The 14,336-nt window shown below is 32.0% G+C and overlaps 1 protein-coding gene across 7 annotated transcripts in view; it reads left to right on the plus strand.

Moving 5' to 3' along the window:
* Positions 1 to 14,336, plus strand: part of LOC106787181 (neurexin-3-like) — a 132,215-nt gene that overhangs the window by 79,059 nt on the left and 38,820 nt on the right. For all 7 annotated transcript variants that reach the window (XM_014749318.1, XM_014749320.1, XM_014749321.1 and 4 more), the window contains 2 exons: positions 185 to 293; positions 11,115 to 11,437. In XM_014749318.1, the coding sequence (XP_014604804.1) occupies positions 185 to 293; positions 11,115 to 11,437 (432 nt within the window). The remainder of the gene's footprint in view (positions 1 to 184; positions 294 to 11,114; positions 11,438 to 14,336) is intronic.

The raw sequence follows: 14,336 nt of genomic DNA on the forward strand, positions 1-14,336 counted from the left end.
TTAGTAAACGTGAAATTTTTATGCGATATAATTTAATGTGATTTTAAATGTTTTTACAGACAGAAATTTGTATTTCATTTTATCGTATGTTTTGTCAAAAATGAATATAAAATTCATCGAAAAAATTACTTAAAAGAACAAATTTCTTATTACTAACACATCTAAATTTTTGTTGTGCTTTCAGAGCTTGACAGTCGGACAGGGTCTGAACGACGACATGTGGCACGTTTTGAGGTTCTCGAGAAGAGCAAGCTCGTTAAAATTCCAAGTCGACGACGAACCTGCCATACGAGGTAAGTTTAATATGTAAAATATTTTATTCGTTACTGTAATTGCGATTAAAATTGTCCATTTGTAATAAATTGCAACGAATTTTAGGATGAATCAATTTGAGAGAAAGATAAAATAAAAGAATGAGAGAGAGAGTAGTTTTATTCTCTCCCGATAATCTGTAGTAATAGTAACAATAACAAAACGAAACACACATATACTATACACACACATACAATATACATGTACAAATAATATAAACTGAGTGCACCCTGTTCCGAAACTAATCAACTATTTTATGTCTGGACCCGACGTACCATTTGCTTCATTTCGAGATCAAAAAGTTACTCTCCCTCCTCTCCTCTCTCTGTCTGTTTTTCTTTCTCTCTCAATACATATATCTGCATATGTATGTGTATATGAAGAAAATGGATGAACGTATATACCAGAAAGCTATTCGATCGTTTATTCGTCAAATCGAATACGTCATTTGCCGGGCGCGTGTTCGATATTAGGTCAAAACTGTGAGAAATAACGTGATCGCGTTATATTAACGATTCCAGAACTGCGAACGATAAGAGAAGTTAGCACGAAACGCGCATTAGTTTACGTAAGTAGGAGCACCCAAGAGAAACACGTTTGGGATTTAAGCATATTTATTGAAGCGACTTTACAGGTCAAGCTGAGAGCAGTTTAATTTCGTTGAAAATGTATATTTTCATACATTTCTCTAGGTGTATATGCACCCTACAAATGCATATTGACCTGAAAATGACCTTATCGCAACAAAAAGATAGGAAGTTGACTTAAATAAATGCCTTGTCCAATTTGGCCTCGTCTGGCAAATAAGGCTCGCGAGCCAAGTTAGGCCCATGATCTCATGGAAAGAACAAAAACTGGTCACAGTGATCTACGTGACGGTCAACATGTTGAACAGGCTTATATTTATTTGGAAGAATGGGGCGGAGGATAAAAGTATGAAAATAGACATAAATATATCGTTCTCATTTGAAAATTAAAAGGAAATTACTTGGACCTTTTTCTCCTTTCAGTATTCTACGGTATTCACTTGGAAAGATCCTAAGCGCCCTTCATCTCCTTCTCCTCTTTTTCTCAGGTCTTCTGGCCTTCTTTCTCTTAGGATATTTCTACGTTCGCAGGGAAACCGCGCAAGGGAGCAATATCGTATTTCAAAATCCCTATTTAGCATAAATATCCGACAGCAGCCACAGCGTGAGCTCGGCAATTCCAACTGGAATTCCTAGAGACGGTTCCAGATAAACCTCTACAAACACAAGAGGAACACGCGTGTATCCTATCTTATACGATACAGTACTATACCAATACGGGCAGAAAGGTAGATACTTGCTTGGCCCTGCGAAAACTCTTAAACATAAATCCTCGTAACGCGTTCCCTAGGGATTTGCTTTTGGACTAGTTCGAAAAGAGGAAGTCTCTTTAAATCCTTTTCTCAAATTTCTTTCGATTTTTCTAACAGATCAACATCTCATATAATACATACATTCATTGATTATAATTATTATTCTTATGTATTTTCCATCTAAATAAATAATCAATATAATTTATTGGTTTTTTTTTTTATAAAAACTAAAAAATAAAATTTTCTTATAAGTGACAAAGTAAAAATGAAATATTTCAGTTTCGTATAGTAAAGTTTATAGTAAATTAGAGTTAATAGGTTATTGTCGCACTAAATAGTAACGTAATAAACGTTAACTATCAAGTGACATTCTGAAGCAATTTGCAGAGAACAGTTTGACATGTTCGGAAACTGTTTACAATCATACTTAAAGAACTAAACTCCTTTCGAAATCGAACTTTCTCCTCCTCGCTTCTCTTTAAAGTTTACTTCTCTCTCTTTGTTCTCCTCCTCGTCGTAGTCGTAGTCGTCCGTTGAAAACTTCAGCGACCGAGAGGAAAACTATAAATTGAAAAATTGTCGGAGAATTTGGAGCAAAGCTAACGTTGCTACCGGACGATGAGCAGCCGCCACTTCCGGACTGGATAAACGTATATAATGCCGTTTCTTCTTCCCTCTTTTTCGATTTATATATATATATATAAATCTCTCTCTCTCTCTCTCTCTCTCTCTCTCTCTCTCTCTCTCTCTCTCTCTCTTTGTACTATCTCTCGGTGAAAATAAAGTATGCGGTAACCGGAAAGAAAAAGGTGCGAGAGAAAGAACGATAAAACGTGGAGAACCAAGAGGAAAGACCGACCGGAAGGAAACCAGGTCAAACTCAGTGCTTGTGAATCCTCGAGATCTACCCAAACATCTAAATGTTTCTTTTTCTTCTTGATAGCATAACGTTGTCAAATGTTTCGATAAACTTTTTTAAACTTCGTTTGATTTAAACGAAGACCAAAATAAAACAATCCTAGCTTTTTTATATTTTTTACATAATTTGAATTTGAGGCAACCAAAACAGTTTGTGCCGTTTTTTATGATTTATTTATTTATTTCGATTAACTCGGCACGAACTTTCTTAGTTCTCTAAAAAAACTTCATTATTAATTATAATATAAATTTGTAATATTTTTATATATAAGAGAGTGAAATATAAAATTAGATGTTACATTTTAAATAGGGGATGTTAAAATTATAAAAGATTTAAAAATATTCCTCTTTTTTAAAAATAGTGCTTTATATTATTTTTAGCAAAACTTTGTAATTTTTATCTCTGTTAAAATTTTAAGCAAAAAGTACGAGGAAAAAAGAAAAAATGTTTTAATTAAATTACAAATGTAAAAAAAGCATAACAGACATATTTATCCTGTTTTTTAAATCAAATTTTGTTTACACCAATTTATAGAGAATTATTTGTTTATTTTGTTATATTCAGAGCACTTAAAAATTATTTTACATAACCAATACACATACCGACAAACATTTATTTCTAAACGTAGAACGAGTGGTATAATTATAGACCACGTGTTCAGTTAACCACTTACTTTACCATTTATTTTTAAAAAACGTATCCTTATAAACTATTTAATTAAATTGTAAATTAGCAGGAAAATTTGTCTCAATAATTTACTTTCAAAGTACTTTACTTACTCATATCACTAGAAACTATTTACCAAAAATGTTAATTGTTTAAACAATGAACATGTAATTAAAGTTGATATTACCGTATGGAATACATGCGAACGAGACTCGTAATTCTCACTCTAGGGGCTCATTTTATTCGATACATTGTTCATTCGTTATATAAACTCGTCATTTATTCATTTATTATTGGATTTCATATCAAACAAATTTATTTCCCGATAATATTTACATTATCGATATTAAAAATTGAAAAAAAGAAATAATAAATTTTGCATATGTGTGTGTGAATATGTGCATGAGTATTCAAAAGTATCCGAAGAGAAAGAAAATTCGTGGAAACGTGATTCATAGACTTCGTGATTCGAATAAAAAAGTTTTCTATCATCTGATAATATGTTGCTACGAGGAAGATAATACAATATGCATAAATAGATAAATAAAAATATGAAATAAAACAGGACAAAAAAATATGACATACAAACAAGTAAATAATTGAATATTTAAACAATTCTAATTAATTAAATAGGAAATAATTGGTAAATGTATTTATATATAAATTAATTAGGTTGGCTAATAACTTGTATCGGAATTTTGAATGGATGATGGGTCAAAAGTTTCTAGGTCAAGCAAAAGCTTTTAAATTATATTAGATAACAGTTACTCTTTTTCAAATTTTATAAACGAAATTTTTTGTTAGAACATTAAACTAAACAGAATGTATTTTGTAAAATCTTTCTTACAATCTGATATTAGAAAAAGAAAGTAAATTTAAAAAATCTTGAAAAGAAAGTAATTGATTTTAAATATAACGTAGAAAAATTGTATCGCAGCTTTTATTAAAAATTCCTACTAAACTTATTGACCTACCCAATATGTGTAGGTATAATGCCCTAAACTTGTTTTCATTTGTTCAGACATTCCACATTTCTCCACATTAACCGTAACATATATGTATATGTATCTAATAAAAATTGAAACCTAAATTACAGTAAAAAAGGAAGTCATATCTGATATCTCTTTCTCTTTCTCTCTCTATCGCTCTTTCTTTCTCCCTCCCCCATAAAGTGAATTCAACCGCCTTTCGATAATCAATTTCCACGGTGAAATTGATCCTCTTGCAATTTTGCCGTACCGGATCATTTGGTTTACCAAGATTTATGCAAGCTTGTGGATAATATTATCCAGCAGCTTATAAGATCGAAGAACAATTTCAACGTGGACAATAATTTTCCAACTAGAAGCATTTACATCTTTATCTCACTCTGATTCTTTGTTATCGAGAAGACGTCTTTTGTGTTCCGTTTAAAAAAGTTTTCCTTTCGAAAAGGTCTTTCCTTTCTTTTTCCTTGATCCACCATTTTTTTTACGCCCCACCTAAGAAAGATTATAATCTTCATTCTCTCTCTTTCCTCATTCGTTGGCAAAATCCTCGCTAAAGTTTTCCCACGTTATTAAAGCGACACGATTTTCCTCCACGTTCTCTGTTTCTCCAAAGATAAGAAAATTTGCGAAAGAAAGAAAGAAAGGAAGGAAGGAAGGAAGGAAGGAAGAGAGCGAAACAAAAGGAAAAGAAAGGAAACAGAACCGAATGAAATCGTTAAAAGTCACGGTTTAGGAACGTAAGTGGCATTAAATTTATCATGGAAAAATATCGAGAACCTTTGGAAAGCCAAGCCAGCCTTCTCTCAGCGGCTCGTTATACTTCTTCTTCTTCTTCTTCTTCATTTTCTTCTTTTTCTTCTTCTTCTTCTTCTTCTCGAGAAAACTTTTCCATGTTCCATTTCCCTACTGTAAATCGCAAGTCCGCGAACACGAATCGCGGACTCGAGAGAGATTCGATTTCTCTTCTCATTCATTTCTTTACTTCTTCTTCTTCTTCTTCTTCTTCTTCTTCTTCTTCTTCTTCTTCTTCTACTTCTACTTGCTACCACAAATTTGAATAATTGGAGAAAATCGTAGAGAAACTTTAACGAGATATATCGAAACGATTTTACGTACAAGTATGCATACCGAATGATTCATTTAAAACAAACCACCCTAATAACCCTATTCCTATTGGTGACAGAAAAAAATGCGTTAATAGATTTTTTTTAGCTTGACACCAAAAGAGTATGCATACATAAATATACTTACAAATTATACAAACACTTATATACTTATGCATATTGGATCGTCACAAGAGTTCATAGCTTTTATTTAATAAATTTTACACGCATAATATATTTTTAAATATTTTCTAATAAATATTATTTAAAAATGTATATAATTTTATTAAATTTTATACTATTCATTCTACTCAATCACCTTACAAATATTGTGTATATAAAATTGTTTAAAAAAATGTAAGAAATTTTAGGACAATCTAATATTTAAAATACACTAATCATATGAATATAAATTCTAATTCGTTGCAATACTCCTCGAATACATTTTTCGATCGATATCGCGTCAACGAAAAGCAAAATACGTGTGGACGATAATAGTGTATCGATGTAGTTGAACACAACTACGGCCGAACGATCCTGGAAAATCTTCAATTAGCATTCATAAGGTCATCTCGATTCGAAGCATCGTCCGACGAATGCAAATCGCTCGACCAATTCACCCGGAGCTTCTACCTCCCTCCCTCCCTCCCACCATCCCACCCTCTTCATCCTCACCCTTCCCCCGGAGTGCATTTCGAATTTGCAATTGCATTCCTCCGCCCCCTTCCTACCTCCCTCCCACCCTGATGCCTTTGGAAAATTAGTCATTAGTCATCCATGCCACCAACAACAATCTCATTCATAGTAAAGAAATTTACAATGAGATAAACAATGTAAAGAAAAAAGGGACAATTTAGCGACGTGCTCATTGATTCGTATGAATTTCTAAGCAAATTTTTATTTATCAACGACTCTATTTAAATTTCCGATTCGTGGCTGGATTTGCAGGATCGGCCAGTGTTACAAATATTTGTGAAATAAGAATTGTAAGAGAAATTCTGTGTGTGTGTCTGTGTGTGTGTTTTACGCGAGTCACAGTACTTTTAATAAAATCTGTAGTAATGAATAAAGTTATAATCTTTTTTACGGTAGCTTAAAGCTCATAATCCAAGAGAATTCTTTGTAAGTTGGAAACGATTATATTAAAAATGACAATCGCTTTTATGGTGTACAGATAAATTGCCGTCGTCGCTCGCATTCGTTGAATTCATGCGACATAAGGAAAGATGGAAGAATATTATAAGGGAACTCAATTTAGAGATGGAGATAAGTATGGTGGGGAAGATTAGTTTTTTCTTTTGGATTGAAGCTCTCGATTGTCGAATTTTATGCAGGAATTTTCTGTTCAACTTTTGTATTATGTGCCTTATATTACACAATATGATATATATATATATAATGACGTTCGAATTATTTCTTAGTAGAATGTAAAATAATTTTGGGGTTTAGAGTAAAGTTAGATATCGGTAAAGACGACAAACGAAATCTCTATGCGAAAAATGGAATTATTTTCAGAACAATCCAATAATGTTTATTGAAACAATTAATATTTATCATATAATATTAATTTACTGTAAATTTTAAATGAAATATAATTTGTTCAATTGGAAAAATTTAACAGAAAATCTAGTTACACGAAATTAAGGATAAGGATATCTGGAAATTTTCGCAAACACTCTCGAAAGCCGAGTTCCGAGTCCTCAAAACTTTTCCAATTCGGTCAAACGACGCGTAAGAAAATGGAAAGGTAGGGAGAATGGAAGAAAAAAAAAGAGAAAGAAAAAAACACGAAAACCTACCTACGTAAGGAAGTTGAGAAAAAATAAATAAATATAATAAATAAGAAAAAAGCAAAATGAAGGAAAAAAAATATCGATGTGAAAGAGGGAATATGGTACGAGGTTTTCAATAGAAAGGTTTCGAAGGTCCCATTTATTTATTTCTTTTCTCTTTTACAATACATTTTTTTTTTCTCTCTACGAAGAAAATGGTTCCTCTCGAAGAAACGAGAACTTGGAATCGTATATCGATTCTTACAACTACTCTAACACCATTGAACCAACCAACGAACGAAGAAATGAAGGAACGAAGGAACGTGCTCGTGAATCGATACGATGCAAATGCAGTTCTTACTAGTATTACGTGAGAAAGAAAGAGAGAGAGGACGACTTCTTTGAATGCACTTCGCGCCGTTTCTAACACCAACACTGCGAAAACTGGAAGTAAGAAAAATAAGCTCTGGAATTGCGGTCGTTATTACGCGACGGAAAAATTTACGAGCTACACGATGCGCATCGAGTACTCCACACGACACTACAAATTCGTCAACTAGAAAATACCTTCTCTTTTCGAGCTACAAAATCATTTTTCTTAACATTTTCAAATTTGTTTCTTCTAAATGATTCATAAATTGACAAAAATATTCGATTGAAAGTTTTGGTGTTGATTTACAAACAATTAAATTCAAAGACAACACACTTTTATATTTACAAAAATAATAATATTAAGATTTAATCAAATAATCAGATTAGAATAAATATGGGTTAGTTACTTTCGACTGAACATATAATTATAAACAATAGTGAATATATATTTTTATTATTTTTCAGTAGGTATATTTAAATACGATTTTTCGTGTTTAGAAGGTAGCTGACGTAATCGATAAATATTTACGATGAACTTTATCGTCCTTCTGCGATAATATCGACGAAGGATAGAGGAACAGGAGAGTTAGGGTGGCAATTTAGGGTATTGCCACCTAACTCAATATTGGTGGTAGTCGCCATAGGTTTAATAGGGTGTTCCACGAATGAAGATTCGCAGGTGGAAGTATTTCACTATCGGTTCTCGGACGAACTATGTACGTTGAGAGAGAGAGAGACCGCGTAGGTGGTTTATGGAACGGAAAAGGAAAAGGGAGCACCACTGATGTTGTATGTGACGTTATAGAAGGGCAAAGCTACGTGCGGTTGATTGGCGAATCAAGCGTATATCGATTATGTTATGGATATTGCGCTTCAGGCAGCCAGCCTCCAAGTTTCTCTATTGTGTCCAAGAGGATGGAAGCTTCGGATGAAATTTGTTAATTGATTTATCATCTTCTCAAACTATAACTTGTTAAACAATAGAATATTGCTTTTACTTAGATTTATACTAAATATCCATCTTTTTTAATATTTTATTTCTTTAGATTATTTCTAAATAAATTCATTCTCATTTTCAGCATTAGATGTACTCGTATGCTTGAAATTGATATTTGAATTTTTATATTTCATAGAAAATGCATTGTTCATTTGATTGGTTAATTTTATTTCAAAGTATTTATGTACTCTATGTCAGTTCACTATGTTCAAGATATTTATTTTCTATTTTATGCGTCAGTCTACTTTCCTTGCCGCTTATCATTTAGTAATTTATTACTAGCAATGAAAGAAATATGTTCAAGTGTTTCATAACTTTTACAGAAGATTAATATACTTTTATCCTCCGAGACTTCTTTCAACCAAACGTTTGCTAATCTATTTGCAAATTCTTCTTCCTCTTCTTTTTTGCCATAGTTCTATTCAAATTTGTGTATTAAATTGAAAAGCATTCACCTGCTCTTCAAGTCCTCGGCATCTAAACTTTAATCAGTTTACGTACATTATCACCGTAGTTTGAATCTGGAGTATCCTACCTTTTAGCTTCTCTAGGCCAAAATGGAAGAGGACAAGTTTGTTTGGGTCACACATGAATCAAATAATAGTATGTTTCAATTTTATTTTAGTATTATTAATGGTATTTTCAATCGCAATCTTATCAAGTTTGTAAGTTTATGATTAACTTTGGACAACATTCATAACTGTTCATGCAGTCCACAAGCAAACGGGTTGGACAAGCCTAGTTTAAATGATCTTAAGTATACCACTTGATTATTATACACCATTTATGGCGTTGTTTTGTTCTAATTATCTCACTTCTCGTTCTCTCTTTTTCTTTCTTGTTCTGGAATAATAAAAAGAATATAATTTTGGTGAAAAATTGTAATTAAAAAATTCGATGTCCAATGTATTTTCCAACTGAACGGCGCTAACTTCATTCAAGTAAGTCAACGAGTTAACTGTAGGCACTACCGACCAAAGGATGTGTTGACAAATCGCAAACAAGACGAAACTCACGTTCCAAATTACAGTGTGCCGTAGATAGGTAGGCAGGATCTGTTAAGGATCGCCTTGACTAAACGACGATACAAGCAAGCCAATCAAACGTCGTTTAATTGGATCGTAAATCGTCGTCAAACTTTCATCGACGAAATCGTTTAGAAATCAACTAAAAAATATCCAATTATTTTCTCATTTTATTTGTAATTTCACGATCAAATTTTACTTACGTTAAACAAGTTTAATATCGTTTTTTTTTTATTTTTCATTTTAATAATTTAATATTAAATTGACGTTAAACTTTAAACGACATAAATTTAACCATTTTTTAAGTTCATTTTTTAATCAATTAATTAAAATGTTACTCAAATTTTGTTTGTAAATGATTGTATTGTAAATTTATACTTATTATCTTTGGTTTGATATTAAATAGAATCCATTTTTCTTATCACGTTTGTGCTACAACGTGTCATATATACCACAAAACAGTTTCCTTCTGGTCCACGCGTTCGTACCCACAATCAAAGTATCTCTTCTGTAATCTATGAAATGATTGATTATGGACGTATCGGGGATTATGCAAATCTCTGCTCTGTATCATCAAACTCGAGGAATATGAAAAAGAACAGGGAATATTTTACCAGCTGCTACATGTCAATTCCAGAAATTGATCATTATAATCTTACTTGCTCGATCGTATTGCAAAGACGAGTATGTACAAAACGAAAAAGACAAAAAGAAGAAAAAAACAATTTGACATATCAGACAACTAAAACCATTCGCTTAATATCCTCAAGAATTCTTTTTCTTTTGTATTTTTTATCGAAATAATTTTAAAAAGACTTTTAATCAATTTTATCGAATTTATTGGATCGAAGCAGGACCTTATTTACAAGAGAAAATTATTTTATTCAATTGAATTTTTGTTTATAAATTTGAAACAATTAGGCTTGGTAAGGGTATGGGAGAAAAAATTGTGAGAAACAAAAAATAAGAAATTATTGAACAATGAAGAAATTGTTCGAGATATCCGATGAGGACAATTTCGAGGTTTGACGGGCCGAATAATAATTAAAATAGTTTCCATGTAACTTGCTCGCGAACTTGCGAAAAAGTTTTCGTATGACGAGGAAACAAAAAAAGAGAGAGAGAGAGGGAAAAAGAGTCTTCTATTAATGAGTCCTCTTTCTCTTATAATTTCATTTTATCTTTCTCGAGACGCGACTCGATAATCTTGTCGAGTTGAAATTTCTTCCATTAACCTACCCCCGTATCCCACTATACCATCTTTTTCCCTTTTTTCCTGGTTTCTCAATAGATACTTGACCGATATTACGAAGAATTAATAAGATTTTATATATATATATCGAGATTATTTATTAATAATTAAATATTTTAAAAAGAAATATAAATTAGAAATAAAATGATTAATATTTGCAATTTTTCTCTCTCGAAAGTATTTATTAATAATTATTATAGATATTTTTAAAGGAAATAGAAATAAAATATAAAATAAAAATAATAACAATAAAATTATATATATATATAAATATTTCCCCCAATCGAGATTTATTAAATTGAATTAATTAAAAATTAACATAAGATTTAATTGCATTTAATTCTTCTTATTCTTTGTCTTTTGTTTAGCTGAAACACAACTAAGTAAGCAAAGCATTTTACAATTTCGGACACTTCACGTTGGTGGTTATCTACACGCCGGCGAAGACATTCCTCATTTTGTTGGACAGCTTCAACAAATCTGGTTCAATGGTTACCCTTATTTGGAAATAGCCAGAAGTGCTGGTAGCCATCAAAGTTCTCATCAGGGTGTGACACCAATCATCAGAGTAACCGGAAAATTTGGCAAGAGGAATCATCCTGTACATCATCCTGTAACCTTCACCTCAAAGCATACGTTTGTTGGACTACCAGTATTGAAGGCCTACGTAGAAACCAACATCTATTTCCAGGTTTGTACATAATTCATTTATTTTTTTAATTAAAAACATAAAACAACAAAATAAAATAAAAATAAAACTTTCGATTATGTATAATACCTCGAACAAACTCGCGGAAATGATAATGCTCCCTAAACCTAATAAAAAAAAAAGAATGAAACGAATAATTTCTGACAAAAACCTGATTCCTGGCCATCAATTTGGAAATTTTAATATATTTTCGTATTATTGTATCTTTCGAAGCTTCAAGAAAGCTTCTTCTTTCGTCAAAGAGTTTCGTAAATTCACGTATACACAAAACATGTGTATGTGTATGGATATCCACTAACAGATATGAAAGCCTTGCACTGTGTCTATCATTACGAAACGAATGTACGCAAATATAAACACATACACACACAAATATCCGAGTATCTACGTTTTTCATTGTACGAAAGATGATATATCGATGATTCATGTAGTTCCGATAAAAAGATGAGAGCAATGGTTATTCAGGTAAAAGCTTCAACCACATCCAAGAGAGATAAAAAAAGTAGGGTGGTTCTAAAAAGGAAACTTCCATTCCTCTTGTGAGAGCCTATATCTGCTTATATTTTCTCTCTATCTTTCTATCTTACAAAGTGTATGCATGACGTATCACGCGATGGTTCGCGTAAGCGAAATAAACTGAAGGTTCCGACACTAAAAAAAGTAGCAATCTTTGGAGATTTATACGGGTTCATCCCTATTCGTATATATGACACACTAATAATAGCAAAACGCTATTTGTAACATGAAATATTCAGTTTGCATTAAACCTAAATTACGGACAATTTCAAAAAGTTGAATTAAAATTCATTCATAACATGAAATACTCCGTTAAAATTAAACTAAAGCTATGAACAATTTGTATATAAATTTCAATATTAAAAACAAACATTGATAAAATATGGTAAGACTTTTTCTGAAATGAATATTTAAACAATATTTAGATAATTTCACACGTTTCGACATATTTTCAAAGAACTCGTTTACTTTTCATCGCCTTTGGAGTTTGTTTGAAAATAAGAGAGAAATATTCTCGAAGGTCAGAAGTGAGGCTATATCAGTATGAGATAATTTAGTAAAAATAAGAAGAAGCGTAGGACAGAGAAATAGACAGAGAGAAAGGGATAAAGGGATAAGCTTATTCCTTTGACGGGATAAAACGGCTTCGAAACGACGGTCGATCCTTTGAAGCATGCTCTGTGAACTATCGAAGAAAGTACTTACGCGAATACACGAGAAGAGTGTACGTGAACACTCGAGAGCTCGTCACTAACGATCGATTCGAAAGAAAAGAGAAAAAGAAACTTTCCTCCGCTAAAAGAAATAGAATGCATATATACAATATAAATATAGGGTGTCCCAAAAGTTCTTTTAACAAAACTACAAAATTCGAAATATTTGTCTTCACCAAGTTTTCGAAGAACAAACATCGGAGGCTTTAACTTTTTAACAACACTCAAACTGGAGATTCATATTTAAAATACAAATATATAAAATAAATATATTAGGTTGTTCGGAAATGAGTTACGTTTTGTCAATGATAATAACAAATTATTTTTTCGTATTGAAAATCCAAGGCGTTCTAAACGATCGTGAATTGTCGAATTCAATAAATTTAACTTCTCAAATATTTCTCATGTTATATAATTCTTTGATAAACGATTTATTTTAAATTAACATACATCATTATTCGCAATCGTGATATTGGGGATAAAGTTTTAACGACGATAACTCCAACTCTTTCTCGTTGCCGATCTTCTTTCAATTTCTACAAAATAAAAGGACAAATATCAACGAAACCAAACTTTCCATGCAGCATATATTTGTTATTTCCAATGGAAACAATGAATAAAGTGTATCACTTTTGTTTAATTATTATCAATTTTAATTGATTAGACAATTGCAATGAAAAAAAAGAAAAAAAATAGCCAACCTTATCACTGAAACACTACTCTGCATTTTCCAGCTGCAAACTGTGTGCCCTTTGGACAAATGATAGGTACTTGAATGATGTGGTCCGAAAGCTTCGGTTTTTGTTTACGGAAAGAAGAAAACCAATCCGGGGGGTCACTACTCTCTGGATCGTTAAAGTGCTGGATTTTATTTTCGACACTTTCCATTGTATCCGAATTTTCTTGCTTATTTGCACACTTGCATTGGCAAACCATGTCTCTGTCCGTTTCGGCAGGTCGTTTCAACAAGTAAACCTCAAGTTCTGGTCTCGAATAACCGTGAATGCTTCTCAAGTTCCGAATGGAATTACCTTGATAGCTTTTGGTGGGACTAGTGCCATCAACAGATTGCAAATCCTCGTTGTTGAACGATTCCTCGAATCCTATCTCAGGATTAACTGATGAAGATGCTATAACAAAGATCGTTAACAAGAGCAACGCAGTGGTCAACATTGTTTTGCACATTTCGATTTCAATTTTGAAGACAAATTTTATATTTAATTTTGTAATTCAATTCAAAAATTAGATCAACAAATTTTTGTTCGTCTTGACAACAATTTAAACAATTTTGGAAATATTTCCTTGTTATAGTAATATCAACGTAAGTTTCGAATAGCAATCGTTAATCAATGAAATTCACATTGTTCGTTGGACTCTATGCGCTTTTAAACTAAATTCAAGTACGCGCACCGTTACTTTTATCTGCCAACCACCCTTCTCCTTCGAAGGTTACCTTAATCAAATAATTCATTTGAACAATCATAGCATTCGATTTACTACCAACCGGATGTCGCTATGTAAATCATAATAAAAGATTTCATTAATCCAACAATAATCAATAAAAAATAATCTTACTCCTGATTTATATTTCTTATCCATGCAACACAAAATATACCATGCAAAACGATCGATTGTAAACCAAAACGAAACTC

The sequence above is a fragment of the Polistes canadensis genome, unplaced genomic scaffold, assembly GCF_001313835.1.
Source record: "Polistes canadensis isolate GaletaPanama2010 unplaced genomic scaffold, ASM131383v1 scaffold_95, whole genome shotgun sequence".
NCBI lineage: Eukaryota > Metazoa > Arthropoda > Insecta > Hymenoptera > Vespidae > Polistes > Polistes canadensis.